This window comes from Oncorhynchus masou, chromosome 32 (assembly GCF_036934945.1).
Source record: "Oncorhynchus masou masou isolate Uvic2021 chromosome 32, UVic_Omas_1.1, whole genome shotgun sequence".
Classification (NCBI taxonomy): Eukaryota; Metazoa; Chordata; class Actinopteri; order Salmoniformes; family Salmonidae; genus Oncorhynchus; species Oncorhynchus masou.
The window spans coordinates 86,664,601-86,690,151 of NC_088243.1; the positions used below are offsets into that span (position 1 = coordinate 86,664,601).

The window sequence follows — 25,551 nt, forward strand, 5'->3', positions numbered from 1 at the left end:
CACAGCTCTACACCTCTAGGGAGAGGCTGTAGTACAGTCACACATTCACTACTCCTTTAAAGCTCCACACCTCTAGGGAGAGGCTGTAGTACAGTCACACATTCACTACTCCTTTACAGCTCTACACCTCTTGGGAGAGGCTGTAGTACAGTCACACATTCACTGCTCCTTCACAGCTCTACACCTCTAGGGAGAGGCTGTAGTACAGTCACACATTCACTACTCCTTTAAAGCTCCACACCTCTAGGGAGAGGCTGTAGTACAGTCACACATTCACTACTCCTTTACAGCTCTACACCTCTAGGCAGAGGCTGTAGTACAGTCACACATTCACTACTCCTTTAAAGCTCCACACCTCTAGGCAGAGGCTGTAGTACAGTCACATAGACTTCACTACTCCTTCACGGCTCCACACCTCTAGGTAGAGGCTGTAGTACAGTCACACATTCACTACTCCTTTAAAGCTCCACACCTCTAGGGAGAGGCTGTAGTACAGTCACACATTCACTGCTCCTTCACAGCTCTACACCTCTAGGGAGAGGCTGTAGTACAGTCACACATTCACTACTCCTTTAAAGCTCCACACCTCTAGGGAGAGGCTGTAGTACAGTCACACATTCACTACTCCTTTACAGCTCTACACCTCTAGGGAGAGGCTGTAGTACAGTCACACATTCACTGCTCCTTCACAGCTCTACACCTCTAGGGAGAGGCTGTAGTACAGTCACACATTCACTACTCCTTTAAAGCTCCACACCTCTAGGGAGAGGCTGTAGTACAGTCACACATTCACTACTCCTTTACAGCTCTACACCTCTAGGGAGAGGCTGTAGTACAGTCACACATTCACTACTCCTTCACAGCTCTACACCTCTAGGGAGAGGCTGTAGTACAGTCACACATTCACTACTCCTTCACAGCTCTACACCTCTAGGGAGAGGCTGTAGTACAGTCACATAGACTTCACTACTCCTTCACAGCTCTACACCTCTAGGTAGAGGCTGTAGTACAGTCACACATTCACTACTCCTTCACAGCTCTACACCTCTAGGTAGAGGCTGTAGTACAGTCACACATTCACTACTCCTTCACAGCTCTACACCTCTAGGTAGAGGCTGTAGTACAGTCACACATTCACTACTCCTTTACAGCTCTACACCTCTAGGCAGAGGCTGTAGTACAGTCACACATTCACTACTCCTTCACAGCTCTACACCTCTAGGTAGAGGCTGTAGTACAGTCACACATTCACTACTCCTTCACAGCTCTACACCTCTAGGGAGAGGCTGTAGTACAGTCACACATTCACTACTCCATTAAAGCTCCACACCTCTAGGGAGAGGCTGTAGTACAGTCACATAGACGTCACTACTCCTTTACAGCTCTACACCTCTAGGTAGAGGCTGTAGTACAGTCACACATTCACTACTCCTTTACAGCTCTACACCTCTAGGGAGAGGCTGTAGTACAGTCACACATTCACTACTCCTTTAAAGCTCCACACCTCTAGGGAGAGGCTGTAGTACAGTCACACATTCACTACTCCTTTACAGCTCTACACCTCTAGGGAGAGGCTGTAGTACAGTCACACATTCACTACTCCTTCACAGCTCTACACCTCTAGGTAGAGGCTGTAGTACAGTCACACATTCACTACTCCTTTACAGCTCTACACCTCTAGGGAGAGGCTATAGTACAGTCACACATTCACTACGCCTTTACAGCTCTACACCTCTAGGGAGAGGCTGTAGTACAGTCACACATTCACTACTCCTTCACAGCTCTACACCTCTAGGTAGAGGCTGTAGTACAGTCACACATTCACTACTCCTTCACAGCTCTACACCTCTAGGTAGAGGCTGTAGTACAGTCACACATTCACTACTCCTTCACAGCTCTACACCTCTAGGGAGAGGCTGTAGTACAGTCACACATTCACTACTCCTTTACAGCTCTACACCTCTAGGGAGAGGCTATAGTACAGTCACACATTCACTACTCCTTCACAGCTCTACACCTCTAGGTAGAGGCTGTAGTACAGTCACACATTCACTACGCCTTTACAGCTCCACACCTCTAGGTAGAGGCTGTAGTAACAGTCACACATTCACTACGCCTTTACAGCTCCACACCTCTAGGTAGAGGCTGTAGTAACAGTCACACATTCACTACGCCTTTACAGCTCCACACCTCTAGGTAGAGGCTGTAGTAACAGTCACACATTCACTACGCCTTTACAGCTCCACACCTCTAGTTAGAGGCTGTAGTAACAGTCACACATTCACTACGCCTTTACAGCTCCACACCTCTAGGGAGAGGCTGTAGTACAGTCACACATTCACTACTCCTTCACAGCTCCACACCTCTAGGTAGAGGCTGTAGTACAGTCACACATTCACTACTCCTTCACAGCTCTACACCTCTAGGGAGAGGCTGTAGTACAGTCACACATTCACTACTCCTTTAAAGCTCCACACCTCTAGGGAGAGGCTGTAGTACAGTCACACATTCACTACTCCTTCACAGCTCTACACCTCTAGGGAGAAGCTATAGTACAGTCACACATTCACTACTCCTTTAAAGCTCCACACCTCTAGGGAGAGGCTATAGTACAGTCACACATTCACTACTCCTTTAAAGCTCCACACCTCTAGGGAGAGGCTATAGTACAGTCACACATTCACTACTCCTTCACAGCTCTACACCTCTAGGGAGAGGCTATAGTACAGTCACACATTCACTACTCCTTCACAGCTCTACACCTCTAGGGAGAGGCTATAGTACAGTCACACATTCACTACTCCTTTAAAGCTCCACACCTCTAGGGAGAGGCTATAGTACAGTCACACATTCACTACTCCTTTAAAGCTCCACACCTCTAGGGAGAGGCTATAGTACAGTCACACATTCACTACTCCTTCACAGCTCTACACCTCTAGGGAGAGGCTATAGTACAGTCACACATTCACTACTCCTTCACAGCTCTACACCTCTAGGCAGAGGCTGTAGTACAGTCACACATTCACTACTCCTTTACAGCTCTACACCTCTAGGGAGAGGCTGTAGTACAGTCACACATTCACTACTCCTTTACAGCTCTACACCTCTAGGGAGAGGCTGTAGTACAGTCACACATTCACTACTCCTTTAAAGCTCCACACCTCTAGGGAGAGGCTGTAGTACAGTCACACATTCACTACTCCTTCACAGCTCTACACCTCTAGGGAGAGGCTGTAGTACAGTCACACATTCACTACTCCTTTACAGCTCTACACCTCTAGGGAGAGGCTGTAGTACAGTCACACATTCACTACTCCTTCACAGCTCTACACCTCTAGGGAGAGGCTGTAGTACAGTCACACATTCACTACTCCTTTACAGCTCTACACCTCTAGGGAGAGGCTGTAGTACAGTCACACATTCACTACTCCTTCACAGCTCTACACCTCTAGGGAGAGGCTGTAGTACAGTCACACATTCACTACTCCTTTACAGCTCTACACCTCTAGGGAGAGGCTGCAGTACAGTCACACATTCACTACTCCTTTACAGCTCTACACCTCTAGGGAGAGGCTGTAGTACAGTCACATAGACGGCACTACTCCTTTACAGCTCCACACCTCTAGGCAGAGGCTGTAGTACAGTCACAGACTACTTCTTTAAAAGCTCTACAATAGGCTCAATTATTATTTTCATGATGTTCTATCTATGCACAATGAACTTTGGAACAACCTTGATAAAGATTGGAATCTCATGATGGGTGACCTCCAAACGCTAGATGCAACCAAAACCAATAATGAAAATAAAATAATGCCTAAACATGAACTGCTATTGACCAAAATAGGTGAGACGGTGCATCTGCACCATAGAGATAGATAGAGCACTAATTTTTGTATCTGTGCCATTATGGCGTCTGTGACAGCATGGGCAGCGTCATTGAGGCTATCTCCATTTTGAAGACATACATTTTCTTCTTCATGATTGGCTGATCCCTCCTGATGACCCGGTTGGACATGAGTCCTACAGAGTCACCAACAGGGATCAGTCAATGAAGTTGGAAGTCCAACTAGTTGACTACATTAAAATGGTGGAAGCCCTAAATTGAGCTGGCCATGCTAACACAGCCTTTTGGCCACTAGAGGCCTCTCTCATTCTCTATGGTCTGTCGGACCCATTGGACACCATATTCAGGGTTGAGGAGTAATGTAATTTGATTACAAAAAACTGTAACTGTAATCAGTTACATTACCAGCAAACATATTGTAATCAGATTATCGCTACTTTTGAAAAACTAGATGATTACTTCTTGGATTACTTTTAAATTCTGAAAGGATGTTTTCTAAATGACATTCAAAACAGCATTGAAAAAAAGCGCAAGTTTAAGTTTGTTCCACCTCAGCGAATCTGACTACAAATCAGGGACCACTATGATAACGTACCAAATGTGCTTTATGGATCCTTTTGTCTTCTAATTAATACCTCTTAAAGGGAAGGTCATCTGAATGTAATCAGATTACATTACTGAGTTTGGGTAATCCAAAATTGACATTACTGATTGCAATTTTGGACTGGTAACTAGAAACTGTAACGGATTACATTTAGAAAGGAACCTAGCCAACCCTGGCCATATCCAACCTTAAAGCCTACAAGACTGAAAAACTTTGTTTGTGGCCCTGGTGGCGACACAACAGTTCACTCATGTCAGGCCAGGTAACCATCACAGTGGTTAAAACTTGGCACACTGCTATCTTTTCATTCTTCCCTTTCCATCAAACCCAGTTGTGTGTCACGCAGACAACCTAGGTTCAAACCCAGTTGGGACTAAAGACAATGTTAGCCCGCTGAGCTAAAGCTGAATCAAATCTGTTTTTCGACAACATTAATCTTCTTGCGCTGCAAAAATTTACATTTGGCGTTACGTAACCAACAAAACATGTTTATATTGTGAAACAAGAAAAAAAAAGTTGTCTTGCTGAACAAGAGTAATTTTGTTTTATTGCTTATCTTGAACATCGGCTCACTGGTTTAGAATATAGTAGAATAGTAGAGTACGGTAGAGCAGAATAGAGTAGAATAGTAGAGTACGGTAGAGCAGAATAGAGTAGAATAGTAGAGTACGGTAGAGCTGAATATAGTAGAATAGTAGAGTACGGTAGAGCAGAATAGAGTAGAATAGTAGAGTACGGTAGAGCAGAATATAGTAGAATAGTAGAGTACGGTAGAGCAGAATAGAGTAGAATAGTGTACAGTAAAATAGAGTAGAATAGAATACAGTAGAGCAGAATAAAGTACAGTAAAGTAAAATAGAGTAGAATAGAGTACAGTAGAGTAGAATAGAGTACAGTAGAGTAGAATAGAATAGAGCAGGATAGAGTACAGTAGAGTATAATATAATAGAGTACAGTAGAACAGGATAGAGTACAGTAGAGTATAATATAATAGAGTACAGTAGAACAGGATAGAGTACAGTAGAGCAGGATAGAATAGAGTAGAATAGAGTACAGTAGAGTATAATAGAATAGAGTAGACTAGAGTACAGTAGAGTAGAATAGAGTACAGTAGAGTATAATAGAATAGAGTAGAATAGAGTACAGTAGAATAGAATAGAGTACAGTAAAGTAGAATAGAGTACAGTAGAGTAGAATAGAGTTCAGTAGAGCATAATAGAATAGAGTAGACTAGAGTACAGTAGAGTAGAATAGAGTACAGTAGAGCAGGATAGAATAGAGTAGAATAGAGTACAGTAGAGTATACTAGAATAGAGTAGTCTAGAGTACAGTAGAGTAGAATAGAGTACAGTAGAGTATAATAGAATAGAGTAGAATAGAGTACAGTAGAATAGAGTACAGTAAAGTAGAATAGAGTACAGTAGAGTAGAGTACAGTAGAGTAGAGTAGACTAGAGTACAGTAGAGTAGAATAGAGTACAGTAGAGTAGAATAGAGTACAGTAGAGCAGGATAGAATAGAGCAGAATAGAGTTCAGTAGAGCATATTAGAATAGAGTAGACTAGTGTACAGTAGAGTAGAATAGAGCACAGTAGAGCAGGATAGAATAGAGTAGAATAGAGTACAGTAGAGTATACTAGAATAGAGTAGTCTAGAGTACAGTAGAGTAGAATAGAGTACAGTAGAGTATAATAGAATAGAGCAGAATAGAGTACAGTAGAATAGAGTACAGTAAAGTAGAATAGAGTACAGTAGAGTATAATAGAATAGAGTAGAATAGAGTACAGTAGAATAGAGTACAGTAAAGTAGAATAGAGTACAGTAGAGTAGAATAGAGTTCAGTAGAGCATAATAGAATAGAGTAGAATAGAGTACAGTAGAATAGAGTACAGTAGAGTATAATAGAATAGATTAGAATAGAGTACAGTATAATAGAGTATAATAGAACAGAGTAGAGTATAATACAGTAGAGTATATTAGAGTACAGTAGAGTACAGTAGAGTATAATATAATAGAGTATAATAGAGTACAGTAGAGTAGAATAGAGTACAGTAGAGTAGAATAGAGTACAGTAGAGCAGGATAGAATAGAGTAGAAGAGAGTTCAGTAGAGCATATTAGAATAGAGTAGACTAGAGTACAGTAGAGTAGAATAGAGTACAGTAGAGCAGGATAGAATAGAGTAGAAGAGAGTTCAGTAGAGCATATTAGAATAGAGTAGACTAGAGTACAGTAGAGTAGAATAGAGTACAGTAGAGCAGGATAGAATAGAGTAGAATAGAGTACAGTAGAGTATACTAGAGAAGAGTAGAGTATAATAGAATAGAGTAGAATAGAGTACAGTAGAATAGAGTACAGTAAAGTAGAATAGAGTACAGTAGAGTAGAATAGAGTTCAGTAAAGTATAATATAATAGATTAGAATAGAGTACAGTAGAGTAGAATAGAGGTCAGTAAAGTATAATAGAATAGATTAGAATAGAGTACAGTAGAGTAGAAGAGTTCAGTAAAGTATAATAGAATAGATTAGAATAGAGTACAGTATAATAGAGTATAATAGAACAGAGTAGAGTATAATACAGTAGAGTATATTAGAGTACAGTAGAGTACAGTAGAGTATAATATAATAGAGTATAATAGAGTACAGTAGAGTAGAATAGAATAGAGCACAGTAGAGTAGAATAGAATAGAGTAGAGTAGAGAGGATGATTTGGGTCATGGGAAGACGGTCAGTTTCTCATTTCGGTCTTGTGTACTTTGGTCATTCAAGTTTCACAAAAACGTTTAAATTAATATATTTTAAATATCAAAAGTTATCACAATGTATTTTCTTCTTTGTAGGAATGAACGTCAAAGAATTTGCTGTAATACATGGCTCACTTTTGGCTTCTCCTCAAGCACAAAATACTGTGAAAAGTCCACACCTGGACTGTAGCTTGGTTGGATATGTGCTGAATGGAAGTCTGGAAAAGCTGGCTGATATTTGCACTGTTCAGTATAGGGTTTGTTTATCATAACTCAGATTTACTTGTTAATGCACACCAATAGTAACATGTTTATAATTCTTTTGGGAGGGGGGGGGGAGTGATTACAGAAAGTTATGTTATAATTTCGGGATGTATTTTTTTTTAAACAACAAATATGACCTATAATTACTCCCATACTAAAGGTAAGCCATTTATTTATTGAAATCAAATCAGTCAAAGATAAACTATGACATCACATAAATGGAATTAAATGTTTTTATAACATATTACATTGGGGGTGGCAGGAAGCCTCGTGGTTTGAGCGTTGGGCCAGTAACCGAAAGGTTGCTGGATTGAATCCCCGAGCTAACAAGCTAAAAATCTGTCTTTCTGCTCCTGAACAAGGCAGTTAACCCACTGTTCCTAGGCTTTCATTGAAAGGAGGAATTTGTTCTTAACTGACTTTCCTAGTAAAATAAAACATCAAAACATGAATTTTAGATTACTGGAAGAGTATCATATTTATATTTTTGATGTATTTGTCTGAAATAATAATATTTTTATTCTTGATTAAATTAACCTATTTAATATTAACAATCATTCACAAATCAAATATCATTTTTTTTAAACTAACTTGATTCGCCCATGTACGCACATTAGATGATTCATTCAGCATGACCAAGTCAGAGTCAAAAAGCTTCAACACAGGACTCTTTAGAACCTAGACAAACTATCTTATAACATCAAACAAAATTACATCTATATATACAATTTAGAAAAAAGCGAACAAACATAAACTCACCCACACATTGAGCGTGTGTCCGAGAGACGCATTTTAAGGAAATTTGTGAATAGGGGGGGAAGCAATTTCAATGTTTTTAGAGAGACATGGGGAATTCCCACATAGAGAAAGGGCCTGATATAGTTCATAGCCTAAACAGAAGAGAACAGAGCAGGACGACCTGGGTTCCGTCTAACTGCGCAGTAGTGTAGTCTTGCCTAAAGTGAACAACACAACCAGCGAAACAGACACAAAATACCCCCAGTCTGTTGCTGTATCTGTTAGTTATATTACACATAGGAATACTAGTGTTGCAATGTACTCTTTATGAATCAAAACTAAAGTGTGCTGGAAATTACATTAAATGGCTCTTTGCACATTTAGTTTACATAACACAGAAATGAATGTCCATACAGTACAAATCCTAATAACCAAGTTTAATCTCATTTATATTAAACTTGCTTAGTTAAATAAAGGCTTAAAAAAAATCTATGAATGTATAATAATTAGCATGAAATAGGCATAATTGTGAGGTTGTAGTCTTTGTTTAAATGAACAGTGTTGAGCTGCTGCACGGTGCAGTTTAAATTAACAGTGTTGAGCTGCTGCACGGTGCAGTTTAAATGAACAGTGTTGAGCTGCTGCACGGTGCAGTTTAAATGAACAGTGTTGAGCTGCTGCACGGTGCAGTTTAAATGAACAGTGTTGGGCTGCTGCACGGTGCAGTTTAAATGAACAGTGTTGGGCTGATGCACGGTGCAGTTTAAATGAACAGTGTTGGGCTGCTGCACGGTGCAGTTTAAATGAACAGTGTTGAGCTGCTGCACGGTGCAGTTTAAATGAACAGTGTTGAGCTGCTGCACGGTGCAGTTTACATGAACAGTGTTGAGCTGCTGCACGGTGCAGTTTAAATGAACAGTGTTGAGCTGCTGCACGGTGCAGTTTAAATGAACAGTGTTGAGCTGCTGCACGGTGCAGTTTACATGAACAGTGTTGAGCTGCTGCACGGTGCAGTTTAAATGAACAGTGTTGAGCTGCTGCACGGTGCAGTTTACATGAACAGTGTTGAGCTGCTGCACGGTGCAGTTTAAATGAACAGTGTTGGGCTGCTGCACGGTGCAGTTTAAATGAACAGTGTTGAGCTGCTGCATGGTGCAGTTTAAATGAGCCATGTTGGGCTGCTGCATGGTGCAGTTTAAATGAACAGTGTTGGGCTGCTGCACGGTGCAGTTTAAATGAAAAGTTGGGCTGCTGCACGGTGCAGTTCAAATGAGCCATGTTGGGCTGCTGCACGGTGCAGTTTAAATGAACAGTGTTGGGCTGCTGCACGGTGCAGTTTAAATGAACAGTGTTGGGCTGCTGCACGGTGCAGTTTAAATGAACAGTGTTGAGCTGCTGCACAGTGCAGTTTAAATGAACAGTGTTGGGCTGCTGCACGGTGCAGTTTAAATGAACAGTTGGGCTGCTGTACGGTGCAGTTTAAATAAACAATGTTGGGCTGCTGCATGGTGCAGACTGCACTCTACATGTTGCCATGGATTTCTTGGCCTGTTGTAGGGGATTTCCTCCTCTCTCAAAACCCTTTTTTTCTTCTTTCCGCTTTTAACTCTGAGACGGCTTGACAACAGCTGCACTCACAAATACAGCTCATCACATACAGTACATCATACAGTACATCATACGTTATACGGTACAACATACAGTACATCATATATCATTCAGTACATCATATGTTATGCAGTACATCATACATCACACAGTACATCATACATCACACAGTACATCATACATCACACAGTACATCATACAGTACATTATACATCATACAGTACATCATATATCATTCAGTACATCATATGTTATGCAGTACATGATACATCATACAGTACATCATGCATCATACAGTACATCATACATCACACAGTACACCATACAGTACATTATGCATCATACAGTACATCATATATCATACAGTACATCATACATCATACAGTACATCATACATCATACAGTACATCATACATCATACAGTACATCATACATCATACAGTACATCATATATCATACAGTACATCATACATCATACAGTACATCATACAGTACATCATACATTATACAGTACAGCATACATCATACAGTACATTATCAAATCAAATTTTATTTGTCACATACACATGGTTAGCAGATGTTAATGCGAGTGTAGCGAAATGCTTGTGCTTCCAGTTCCGACAATGCAGTACATACAGTAAATCATACATCATACAGTACATCATACTGTACAGTATATAGCATACAGTACATTATACATATTACAGTACATCACACATCATACAGTACATCATACATCACACAGTACACCATACAGTACATCATACATCATAAAGTACATCATACATCATACAGTACATCATACATCATAAAGTACATCATACATCATACAGTACTTCATACATCATACAGTACATCATACTGTACAGTATACATCATACAGTACATTATACATCATACAGTACATCATACATCATACAGTCCATCATACAGTACATCATACAGTACACCATACATCATACAGTACATCATATAGTACATCATACATCATACATCATACAGTACATCAAACATCATACAGTACATCATACATCATACAGTACATAATACATCATACATCATACAGTACATCATACTGTACATCATACATCATACAGTACATCATACATCACACAGTACACCATACAGTACATCATACATCATACAGTGCAGTATACGTCATACAGTAAATCATACATCATACAGTACATCATACTGTACAGTATACATCATACAGTACATTATACATAATACAGTACATTATACATCATACAGTACATCATACATCATACAGTCCATCACACAGTACATCATACAGTACACCATACAGTACATCATACATCATACAGTACATCATACATCATAAAGTACATCATACATCATACAGTACATCATACTGTACAGTATACATCATACAGTAAATCATACATCATACAGTACATCATACTGTACAGTATACATCATACTGTACATTATACATAACACAGTACATTATACATCATACAGTACATCATACATCATACAGTCCATCACACAGTACATCATACATCATACAGTACATCATACATCATACAGTACATCATACAACATACAGTACACCATACAGTACATCATACATCATACAGTACATCATACATCACACAGTACACCATACAGTACGTCATACATCATACAGTACATCATACATCGTACAGTACATTATACATCATACAGTACATTATACAGTACATTATACATCATACTGTACATTATACATCATACAGTACATTATACAGTACATCAAACATCATACAGTACATTATACAGTACATTATACATCATACAGTACATCCTACATTATACAGTCCATTATACATCATACAGTACATCATACATTATACAGTACATTATACATTATACAGTACATCATACATCATACAGTACATTATACAGTACATTATACATCTTACAGTACATTATACAGTACATTATACAGTACATCATACATCATACAGTACATCATACTGTACAGTATACATCATACAGTAAATCATACATCATACAGTACATAATATTGTACATTATACATCATACAGTACATTATACAGTACATTATACATCATACAGTACATCATGCATTATACAGTACATTATACATTATACAGTACATCATACATCATACAGTACATTATACAGTACATTATACATTATACAGTACATCATACATCATACAGTACATTATACAGTACATTATACATCTTACAGTACATTATACAGTACATTATACAGTACATCATACATCATACAGTACATCATACTGTACAGTATACATCATACAGTAAATCATACATCATACAGTACATCATATTGTACATTATACATCATACAGTACATTATACAGTACATTATACATCATACAGTACATCATACATTATACAGTACATTATACAGTACATCATACATTATACAGTACATTATACAGTCCATTATACATCATACAGTACATCATACATTATACAGTACATTATACATTATACAGTACATCATACATCATACAGTACATTATACATCATACAGTACATCATACAACATACAGTACACCATACAGTACATCATACATCATACATTACATCATACATCATACAGTACATCATATATCATACAGTACATCATACATCATACAGTACATCATACAACATACAGTACACCATACAGTACATCATACATCATACAGTACATCATACATCACACAGTACATTATACAACATACAGTACATTATACAGTACATTATACATCATACTGTACATTATACATCATACAGTACATTATACAGTACATTATACGTCATACAGTACATTATACAGTACATTATACATTATACAGTACATTATACATCATACTGTACATTATACATCATACAGTACATTATACAGTACATTATACGTCATACAGTACATTATACAGTACATTATACATTATACAGTACATTATACAGTCCATTATAAATCATACAGTACATCATATATCATTCAGTACATCATACATCATACAGTACATCATACAACATACAGTACACCATACAGTACATCATACATCATACAGTACATCATACATCACACAGTACATTATACAACATACAGTACATTATACAGTACATTATACATCATACTGTACATTATACATCATACAGTACATTATACAGTACATTATACGTCATACAGTACATTATACAGTACATTATACAGTACATTATACATTATACAGTACATCATACATCATACAGTACATTATACAGTACATTATACATCTTACAGTACATTATACAGTACATTATACAGTACATCATACATCATACAGTACATCATACTGTACAGTATACATCATACAGTAAATCATACATCATACAGTACATCATATTGTACATTATACATCATACAGTACATTATACAGTACATCAAATATCATACAGTACATTATACAGTACATTATACATCATACAGTACATCATACATTATACAGTACATCATATATCATACAGTACATCATACAGTTCATTATACATTATACAGTACATTATACATTATACAGTACATCATACATCATACAGTACATTATACAGTACATCATACAGTACATCATACATCATGCAGTACATCTTACAGTACATTATACATCTTACAGTACATTATACAGTACATTATACATCTTACAGTACATTATACAGTACATTATACAGTACATCATACATTATACAGTACATCATACAGTACATCATACATCATGCAGTACATCTTACAGTACATCATACAGTACATTATACAGCTCATTACATTCAGCAGATTGAGACATTGTGAGGCCTCGTCACAGTAGTCTGACATTCTATATTTTAACCACAGAAGGTTGGTGGCACCTTAATTGAGGAGGACGGGCTCGTGATAATGTCTGGAGAGGAATAAGTGGAATGATTTCAAACACATGGTTTCTACAGTGTTTGATGCCATTCCATTCACTCCGTTCCAGACATTATCACGAGCCCGTCCGCCTCAATTAAGGTGCCACCAACCTTCTGTGGTTAAAATATAGAATGTCAGACTACTGTGCAGCCTCCACTATCAGACTACTACATCCCCTCATCAGCCTCCACTGATTCTAACTGTACACGTAACTAACTATACACTGAGTGCACAAAACATTAAGAACACCTTCTCCTAATATTGGGTAGCACCCCCCCCCCCCCCCGTTCCACCCCCCATTCCACATCGATGGTCCATGTCGACTCCGATGCTTCCCACAGTTGGGATTTGGCTGGACGTCCTTTGGGAGGTGGACCATTCTTGATGACACACGGGGAAACTGTTGACAGTGAAAAACCCAGTAGCGTTGCAGTTGTTGGCACAAAGCGGTGATCCTGGCACCTACTACCATACCCCATTCAGAGACAATGACATTTTGTCTCGCCCATTCACCCTCTGAATGGCGCACAACAACAACAACAACAACAACAACAACACAAATCCTTGTTTAACTTGTCTCACCCCCTTCACATACACTGTTTTAAGTGGATTTAAAAATGTACTTCAAAAAGGGATCATAGCTTTCACCATCAATAAGGGATCATAGCTTTCACCATCAATAAGGGATCATAGCTTTCACCATCAATAAGGGATCATAGCTTTCACCATCAATAAGGGATCATAGCTTTCACCATCAATAAGGGATCATAGCTTTCACCATCAATAAGGGATCATAGCTTTCACCATCAATAAGGGATCATAGCTTTCACCATCAATAAGGGATCATAGCTTTCACCATCAATAAGGGATCATAGCTTTCACCATCAATAAGGGATCATAGCTTTCACCATCAATAAGGGATCATAGCTTTCACCATCAATAAGGGATCATAGCTTTCACCATCAATAAGGGATCATAGCCTTCACCATCAATAAGGGATCATAGCTTTCACCATCAATAAGGGATCATAGCTTTCACCATCAATAAGGGATCATAGCTTTCACCATCAATAAGGGATCATAGCTTTCACCATCAATAAGGGATCATAGCTTTCACCATCAATAAGGGATCATAGCTTTCACCATCAATAAGGGATCATAGCTTTCACCATCAATAAGGGATCAGAGCTTTCACCATCAATAAGGGATCATAGCTTTCACCATCAATAAGGGATCATAGCTTTCACCATCAATAAGGGATCATAGCTGTCACCATCAATAAGGGATCATAGCTTTCACCATCAATAAGGGATCATAGCTTTCACCATCAATAAGGGATCAGAGCTTTCACCATCAATAAGGGATCATAGCTTTCACCATCAATAAGGGATCATAGCTTTCACCATCAATAAGGGATCAGAGCTTTCACCATCAATAAGGGATCATAGCTTACACCATCAATAAGGGATCATAGCTTTCACCATCAATAAGGGATCATAGCTTTCACCATCAATAAGGGATCAGAGCTTTCACCATCAATAAGGGATCATAGCTTTCACCATCAATAAGGGATCATAGCTTTCACCATCAATAAGGGATCAGAGCTTTCACCATCAATAAGGGATCATAGCTTTCACCATCAATAAGGGATCATAGCTTTCACCATCAATAAGGGATCAGAGCTTTCACCATCAATAAGGGATCAGAGCTTTCACCATCAATAAGGGATCATAGCTTTCACCAGTCTATATTATGGAAAAAGTAAGGTGTTCTTAATATTGTGTACACTAACTGTATATGCCAGAGATGATATATAATTTAGAGATCTCTCATCGTCCTGCCAAAGTGTATGAAATAAAGGACAAATTGGATGTGATTTAAAAAGAAAATGGCAATTTATCTACGAAAACCCTTTTGATGACTGTGATGACGGGCATCAACCCGTCTTTAATGAGACACAGTGATTTACGAGGACTGAGAAGACTACAACATCCTGTTTTTTAAAGATTGGTTAACTTTTATGTACTGTTGGTTCAGTGGGAGAGGCATTGAGTGAATTATATAAAAGTGCCTTGTCCAAAGTGGTAGCCTATTCCCTAAATAGTGCACTACACTTGACCTGAACCCATAGGGGTCTGGTTAAAAGAAATGCACTGTGTAGGGAATAGGGTGTTGTTTAGGATGTAAGTAGGGAGTTTCCTGATTCTAAAGCTCTGCCCAGTGCCCCTCTGCCAACATCAATAGTTAATCATTGAACTGCACCCAGAAGCTACCCAGGTAGCTAAACATAGTGAACCACAGTGATACGTACCAAATGGCATTCTATTCCCTATGTATAGTGCACTACTTTTGACCAGGGCTCATATAGGGCTCTGGTCAAATGTAGTGCACTATATAGGGGACAACGTGCCATTTGGTACGTAGAGACATTGACACGGTCCTGCTATATCTGGAGCACTGTCAGCAGAGATCAACACAGGGCTTTAAAATGATCTCAGCCAAATGACACACAACATGTGCATGTTTACACACAATATGGACCTAAGCGGAATTTGGTTGAAGTGTATTCAATGCTGTTAGAACATTTATGCATGTTTACGTATAGGTATATGTCATAATATAGATCATATTTTATCAGTCCAATCTGTCTTCAAATAAAGACAAGGAAACAGAATACAGTACCAAGACGCATCCCTTTAATTATCAGGCGAAACAATGTAACGTGCCTAAAACCATACAGTATTCATTTGGATGGATGACCTATTGACCTATCGCATTGTAGAAGCGCTATACAAAAACAAAAAAACAGTTCAAGTCTTCAATAGGTTGACAGTTAGACACATAGGCAAGCAGTTTCCTATCTCTCACTTTCAACGTAAATACCACTAACACTAAAGAAGTTCTGTAAAAAATAAAGAGAAGAAGAAAGATTTGACATGAAGAAGACAGGCTAGCTGACACGGAGGTGACAGCACAGAGCTTTGGCTCCTGTTCCACTTCTTTACAAATGCATCATTAGTTAGTGATAAGTGTAAGTATAGCAAGGTTAGCACCCTAAAATCACTTGAACCAAATTAGATCTGTGATTACTTCAAGGAAGCTAGGAAGGCTGAACGGAACAGGGACTATATTGGGGAGGCTGTTGAGGTCATAGGTCACTTTTGGCAGAGGAGTGGCAGCGGTGTGGGACAAAAAGAGCAGACTGACTATCCCCATGGGGTTCAATGGGGATGTACGCACAGCACAGTTGACCGGTAGATTGTCAGCTTCAGATGGTGTTCTAGAGTGTTCCAGAAGCTCCACTGGTGTTCTAGAGCCTTCTGGACGCCTGCTGGGTGGTTCTGGTTCTAGTCTTGTCCTCCACACAGCATCAGCAGGGTCTTACGGTAGTCCCCTGAGGTATCACCCTGAAAGAGGAAGCAACAGCTTTTTAGGAACTTACTAAAACAGTCTCCGTCCCAAATGGCCTATTTAGGAAACGGGGCCATTTGGAACACATTCAAATTTTGAACACAAAATTGAACACACAGTGAGAGGAAGGAGTATTTAGTGCCTCTTTTACTGAGTGTTCGAACAGAACAGTATACGTTATTATATCACATAATATATAATTAAGCAATAAGGCCCGAGGGGGTGTGGTATATGGCCAATATACCACGGCTAAGGGCTGTTATTATGCACGACGCGTCGCAGAGTATATTAGCCATATACCACAAACCCAGAGGTGCCTTACCGCTATTACAAACTGGTTACCAACGTCATACCAGTGGTATACTGTCTGATATACCACGGCATACACACAGTACCTCACAGAGACACACACAGTACCTCACAGAGACACACACAGTACCTCACAGAGACACACACGGTACCTCACAGAGACACACACAGTACCTCACAGAGACACACACAGTACCTCACAGAGACACACACAGTACCTCACAGAGACACACACGGTACCTCACAGAGACACACACAGTACCTCACAGAGACACACACAGTACCTCACAGAGACACACACAGTACCTCACAGAGACACACACAGTACCTCACAGAGACACATACAGTACCTCACAGACACACACAGTACCTCACAGAGACACACACAGTACCTCACAGAGACACACACAGTACAGTACAATAACAGAGACATATACAGTACCTCACAGAGACACATACATAACTCACAGAGACACACACAGGGTACCTCACAGAGACACACAGTACCTCACAGAGACACACACACAGTACCTCACAGAGACACACACAGTACCTCACAGAGACACACACAGTACCTCACAGAGACACACACAGTACCTCACAGAGACACACACGGTACCTCACAGAGACACACACGGTACCTCACAGAGACACACACAGTACCTCACAGAGACACACACAGTACCTCACAGAGACACACACAGTACCTCACAGAGACACATACAGTACCTCACAGAGACACACACAGTACCTCACAGAGACACACACAGTACCTCACAGAGACACACACAGTACAGTACAATAACAGAGACATATACAGTACCTCACAGAGACACATACATAACTCACAGAGACACACACAGGGTACCTCACAGAGACACACACAGTACCTCACAGAGACACACACACAGTACCTCACAGAGACACACACAGTACCTCACAGAGACACACACAGTACCTCACAGAGACACACACAGTACCTCACAGAGACACACACAGTACCTCACAGAGACACACACGGTACCTCACAGAGACACACACGGTACCTCACAGAGACACACACGGTACCTCACAGAGACACACACAGTACCTCACAAAGACACACACAGTACCTCACAGAGACACACACAGTACCTCACAGAGACACACACGGTACAGTACAATAACAGAGACACATACAGTACCTCACAGAGACACATACATAACTCACAGAGACACACACAGGGTACCTCACAGAGACACACACAGTACCTCACAGAGACACACACTGTACCTCACAGAGACACACACGGTACCTCACAGAGACACACACTGTACCTCACAGAGACACACACAGTACCTCACAGAGACACACACAGTACCTCACAGAGACACACACGGTACCTCATAGAGACACACATGGTACCTCACAGAGACACACACTGTACCTCACAGAGACACACACAGTACCTCACAGAGACACACACAGTACCTCACAGAGACACACACGGTACCTCATAGAGACACACACGGTACCTCACAGAGACACACACAGTACCTCACAGAGACACACACAGTACCTCACAGAGACACACAGGGTACCTCACAGAGATACACACAGTACCACACAGTACCTCACAGAGACACACACAGTACCTCACAGAGACACACACAGTACCTCACAGAGACACACACAGTACCTCACAGAGACACACAGGGTTAGTGGAAAAACATTCATAGAAAGCAAAGAGGTTATCACTTGTCAGAAGTTTATTACATTTTCATTACATTTCATTATAGTACAACGGTTTGATTTGTCTAATCTTAGCAATTTCTTCTTAGCTAGCTACATAGCCGTCTTTGTATCAAAGATAATTGCGTAATTATCGTATTTTGTCGTCCTAACGTAGTCTACACTGCTATCTGCCCAGCAGCTAGCTAATGTCCACTGTCTACCAGCACTGTAGAAACTATTACACTCAACTGAACGACTCGATTAGTGTAGTGTTAGCTAGCTACATAGTTGTCTTTGCTGTCTTCGTATCCAAGATAATTGTGTAGTTTAGAGTGTGTAGACTTAGAGTGATTATCTTAATTTACCGAGGTTAGCTAGCCAGCTATTTGTCGTCCTTAACGTAGGAGATACTGCTAGCTAGCTAGCCAACAGCTAGCCAACGTCTACCGAATAGAACTTCAACAACCTGGTCAACATTCCGCTTCGCTCAACAGGTAGTATCACATTTCATTTCACTTCATTACAGTACAACGGTTTGATTTGTTTGATCGTAGCTAGCTAGCTACATAGCCGTCTTTGTATCTAAGACAATTGTGTAGTCTAGAGCGATTTTCTAGGTTAGCTAGCCAGCTATTGTCGTTCTTTTAACGTAACGTAATCATCACTGCTAGCTAGCCAGCTAGCCCCCGAATAGCAGCACTGTAGAAACTATTACACTCGACGGAACGACTTGATTAGTGTAGTGTCAACAACGCAGCCACTGCCAGCTAGCCTACAAAGTCAGCAACGCAGCCACTGCCAGCTAGCCTACAAAGTCAGCAGTACTGTATCATTTCAATCATTTTAGTCAATAAGATTCTTGCTACGTAAGCTTAACTTTCTGAACATTCGAGACAAGTAGTCCACTTGTCATTCCAATCTCCTTTGCATTAGCGTAGCCTCTTCTGTAGCCTGTCAACTATGTGTCTATCTATCCCTGTTCTCTCCTCTCTGCACAGACCATACAAACGCTCCACACCGCGTGGCCGCGGCCACCCTAATCTGGTGGTCCCAGCGCGCACGACCCACGTGGAGTTCCAGGTCTCCGGTAGCCTCTGGAACTGCCGATCTGCGGCCAACAAGGCAGAGTTCATCTCAGCCTATGCCTCCCTCCAGTCCCTCGACTTCTTGGCACTGACGGAAACATGGATCACCACAGATAACACTGCTACTCCTACTGCTCTCTCTTCGTCCGCCCACGTGTTCTCGCACACCCCGAGAGCTTCTGGTCAGCGGGGTGGTGGCACCGGGATCCTCATCTCTCCCAAGTGGTCATTCTCTCTTTCTCCCCTTACCCATCTGTCTATCGCCTCCTTTGAATTCCATGCTGTCACAGTTACCAGCCCTTTCAAGCTTAACATCCTTATCATTTATCGCCCTCCAGGTTCCCTCGGAGAGTTCATCAATGAGCTTGATGCCTTGATAAGCTCCTTTCCTGAGGATGGCTCACCTCTCACAGTCCTGGGCGACTTTAACCTCCCCACGTCTACCTTTGACTCATTCCTCTCTGCCTCCTTCTTTCCACTCCTCTCCTCTTTTGACCTCACCCTCTCACCTTCCCCCCCTACTCACAAGGCAGGCAATACGCTCGACCTCATCTTTACTAGATGCTGTTCTTAAACTAACCTCATTGCAACTCCCCTCCAAGTCTCCGACCACTACCTTGTATCCTTTTCCCTCTCGCTCTCATCCAACACTTCCCACACTGCCCCTACTCGGATGGTATCGCGCCGTACCAACCTTCACTCTCTCTCCCCCGCTACTCTCTCCTCTTCCATCCTATCATCTCTTCCCTCTGCTCATACCTTCTCCAACCTATCTCCTGATTCTGCCTCCTCAACCCTCCTCTCTTCCCTTTCTGCATCCTTTGACTCTCTATGTCCCCTATCCTCCAGGCCGGCTCGGACCTCCCCTCCCGCTCCGTGGCTCGACGACTCATTGCAAGCTCACAGAACAGGGCTCCGGGCAGCCGAGCGGAAATGGAGGAAAACTCGCCTCCCTGCGGACCTGGCATCCTTTCACTCCCTCCTCTCTACATTTTCCTCCTCTGTCTCTGCTGCTAAAGCCACTTTCTACCACTCTAAATTCCAAGCATCTGCCTCTAACCCTAGGAAGCTCTCCTCCCTCCTGAATCCTCCTCCCCCTCCCCCCCCCCTCCTCCCTCTCTGCAGATGACTTCGTCAACCATTTTGAAAAGAAGGTCGACGACATCCGATCCTCGTTTGCTAAGTCAAACGACACCACTGGTTCTGCTCACACTGCCCTACCCTGTGCTCTGACCTCTTTCTCCCCTCTCTCTCCAGATGAAATCTCGCTTCTTGTGACGGCCGGCCGTGTAGACCTTACCGTGAAATGCTGAATACAGCATGGTGTAGACCTTACCGTGAAATGCTGAATACAGCATGGTGTAAGACCTTACCGTGAAATGCTGAATACAGCATGGTGTAAGACCTTACCGTGAAATGCTGAATACAACATGGTGTAGACCTTACCGTGAAATGCTGAATACAAAATGGTGTAGACCTTACCGTGAAATGCTGAATACAGCATGGTGTAGACCTTACCGTGAAATGCTGAATACAGCATGGTGTAAGACCTTACCGTGAAATGCTGAATACAACATGGTGTAGACCTTACCGTGAAATGCTGAATACAACATGGTGTAGACCTTACCGTGAAATGCTGAATACAGCATGGTGTAGACCTTACCGTGAAATGCTGAATACAACATGGTGTAGACCTTACCGTGAAATGCTGAATACAGCATGGTGTAGACCTTACCGTGAAATGCTTACTTACAAGCCCCTAACTAACAATGCAGTTCAATATTTACTAAATAAACTAAAGTAAAAATATTGAATAAAATCCAAAAGTAACACAAGATAATTACATAACAATAACGAGGCTATATACAGGGGGTACTGGTACCGAGTTAATGTGCGGGGGTACAGGGTAGATGACGTCATTTGTAAGGTGACTATGCATAGATAAGGGGGGGGGGGTGTCAATGTAAATTGACTGGGTGGCCATTTGACTAACTGTTCAGCAGTCTTATGGCTTGGGGGTAGAAGCTGTTCAGCAGTCTTATGGCTTGGGGATAGAAGCTGTTCAGCAGTCTTATGGCTTGGGGATAGAAGCTGTTAAGGAGCCTTTTGGTCCTAGACTTGGCGCTCCGGTACCGCTTGCTGTGTGGTAGTAGAGAGAACAATCTATGGCTGGGGTGGCTGGAGTCACCTGTTAAATAGGTCCTGGATGGCAGGAAGCTTGGCCCCAGTGATGTACTGGGCCGTATGCACTACCCTCTGTAACGCCTTGCGGTGGGAGGCTGAGCAGTTGCCATACTAGACGGTGATGCAACTAGTCAACCATGCTCTCGATGGTGCAACTGTAGAACTTTGAGGCTCTGAGAACCCATGACAAATCTTTTCAGTCTCCTGAGGGGGGAAAGGCGTTGTTGTGCCCTCTTCACTACTGTCTTGGTGTGTTTGGACCATGTTAGTTTGTTGGTGATGTGGACACCAAGGAACTTGAAGCTCTCAACCTGCTCCACGACAGCCCTGTCGATGTTAATGGGGACCTGTTCGGCACTCCTTTTCTTATAGTCCACAATCAGCTCCTTTGTCTTGCACACATTGAGAGAGAGGTTGTTGTCCTGGCACCACACTGCCAGGTCGCTGACCTCCTCCCTATAGGCTCATTGTTGTCGGTGATCAGGCCTACCACCGCTGTGTCGTCAGCAAACTTAATGATGGTGTTGGAGTCGTGCGGGGCAACACAGTCGTGGGTGAACAGGGAGCACAGGAGGGGACTAAGTACACACCCCTGAGGGGCCCCAGTGTTGAGGACCAGCGTGGCAGATGTGTTGTTGCCTACCCTCACCACCTGGGGGCGGCCCGTCAGGAAGTCCACGATGCAGTTGCAGAAGGAGGTGTTTAGTCCCAGGATCCTTAGCTAAGTGATGAGTTTTGTGGGCACTATGGTGTTGAACACTGAGCTGTAGTCAATGAACAGCATTCTCACATAGGTGTTCCTTTTGTCCAGGTGGGAAAGGGCAGTGTGGAGTGCAAGGGGAGTGTGGAGTTTCTGGGATAATGGTGTTGATGGGAGCCATGACCAGCCTTTCAAAGCATTTCATGGCTACTGATGTGAGTGCTACGGAGCGTTAATCATTTATGCAGATTACCTTTGCGTTCTTCTTGGGTACAGGGACTATGGTGGCCTTCTTGAAACATGTAGGTATTACAGACTGGGTCAGGGAGAGGTTGAAAATGTCAGTGAAGACACTTGCCCGTTGGTCTGCGCATGCTCTGAGTACATGTCCCGGTAATCCGTCTGGCCCTACGGCTTTGTGAATGTTGACCTGTTTAAAGGTCTTGTTCACATCGGATGTCGAGAAGCTCTTTTCGGTCATAAGAGACGGTAGCAGCAAAACATTATGTACAAAAATAAGTTACAAACAATGCGGAAAAAAATTTAAAAAATAGCACAGTTGGTTAGGAGCTAATATCATAGACATTATTTAAGGGCCACCCTAACCTGCAGAAGTTATGACTGGGTAGTGTGACCCAAATGGAACTCTATTCTCTCGAAAGTGCACTACTTTCAACCAGGACCAATAGGGTTGTGCACTACATAGGGTATAGGGTGACATTTAGTAAACCCTGTTTTTCGTGTTTTTTTGTTGTTTTTTTTACATGTGAGAGCCAGTATAGATCTGTTATTGAGGCACTTCCTGCCTCGGCATCTCCTAGCCAATCACGCTCGGCGGCTTACATAGAGGAAGTTGAGCATGCAGGGGAAATTCCTAAACAGCTGTATTTTGGCAGCCGCAGCGCCAAAAGCCCCACCCAACACAGGAAGCTATAGAGAACATTTCCCCGTTCCACCCGTCTCGATCAAAAGAGTATGTGCAGCAGAGTAGACAGACAGACAGACACCGCAGACAGACAGACAGACAGACAGACAGACAGACACCGCAGACAGACAGACAGACAGACAGACAGACAGACAGACAGACAGACAGACACCGCAGACAGACAGACAGACAGACACCGCAGACACACAGACAGACAGACAGACACCGCAGACAGACAGACAGACAGACACCACAGACAGACAGACACCGCAGACAGACAGACAGACAGACAGACACCGCAGACAGACAGACAGACAGACACCACAGACAGACAGACAGACAGACAGACAGACAGACACCACAGACAGACACAGCAGACAGACAGACACAGCAGACAGACAGACACAGCAGACAGACAGACAGACAGACAGACACCGCAGACAGACAGACAGACAGACAGACAGACACCGCAGACAGACAGACAGACAGACACCACAGACAGACAGACAGACAGACACCACAGACAGACACAGCAGACAGACAGACACAGCAGACAGACAGACACAGCAGACAGACAGACACAGCAGACAGACAGACACCGCAGACAGACAGACACAGCAGACAGACAGACACAGCAGACAGACACCGCAGACAGACAGACAGACACCGCAGACAGACAGACAGACACAGCAGACAGACAGACAGAGCAGACAGACAGACAGACACAGCAGACAGACAGACACAGCAGACAGACAGACACCGCAGACAGACAGACAGACACAGCAGACAGACAGACACAGCAGACAGACAGACACAGCAGACAGACACAGCAGACAGACAGACAGACAGACACAGCAGACAGACAGGCACCGCAGACAGACAGACAGACACAGCAGACAGACAGACACAGCAGACAGACAGACAGACACAGCAGACACAGCAGACAGACAGACAGACAGACAGGCACCGCAGACAGACAGACAGACACAGCAGACAGACAGACACAGCAGACAGACAGACAGACAGACAGACACAGCAGACAGACAGACAGACAGAGACAGACAGACACAGCAGACAGACAGACAGACAGACAGACAGACAGACAGACAGAGACAGACAGACACAGCAGACAGACAGACACAGCAGACAGACAGACAGACAGAGACAGACAGACAGACAGACACAGCAGACAGACAGACACAGCAGACAGACAGACAGACACAGCAGACAAACAGACACAGCAGACAGACAGACAGACAGACAGACAGACAGACAGACAGACAGACACCGCAGACAGACAGACAGACAGACAGACAGTAGACAGCAGACAGTAGACAGCAGGGTAGCCTAGTGGTTAGAGCGTTGGACTAGTAACCGGAAGGTTGTGAGTTCAAACCCCCGAGCCGACAAGGTACAAATCTGTCGTTCTGCCCCTGAACAGGCAGTTAACCCACTGTTCCCAGGCCGTCATTGAAAAAAAAATAAAAATAAAAAATAAGAATGTGTTCTTAA

General features: G+C 42.1%; 2 protein-coding genes across 8 annotated transcripts in view; both read right to left on the reverse strand.

The window, feature by feature from the left end:
* The window catches only part of tnip1 (TNFAIP3 interacting protein 1), a 49,432-nt gene extending 41,104 nt beyond the window's left edge, over positions 1-8,328 (reverse strand). For 2 of the 5 annotated variants that reach the window (XM_064955405.1, XM_064955404.1), the window contains exon 1: positions 8,214-8,326. The gene's annotated coding sequence lies outside the window, so the exon portion shown is untranslated. Of the gene's footprint in view, positions 1-8,213 lie in introns of all 5 variants that reach the window. The other 3 variants (XM_064955403.1, XM_064955402.1, XM_064955408.1) reach the window with 3 other exon arrangements.
* An 8,057-nt stretch (positions 8,329-16,385) lies between these two features.
* LOC135526766 (annexin A6-like) overlaps positions 16,386-25,551 on the reverse strand; it is a 69,430-nt gene continuing 60,264 nt past the window's right edge. For all 3 annotated transcript variants that reach the window (XM_064955411.1, XM_064955410.1, XM_064955412.1), the window contains one exon: positions 16,386-17,118. In XM_064955411.1, the coding sequence (XP_064811483.1) occupies positions 17,059-17,118 (60 nt within the window). In that variant the 3' untranslated portion in view covers positions 16,386-17,058. The remainder of the gene's footprint in view (positions 17,119-25,551) is intronic.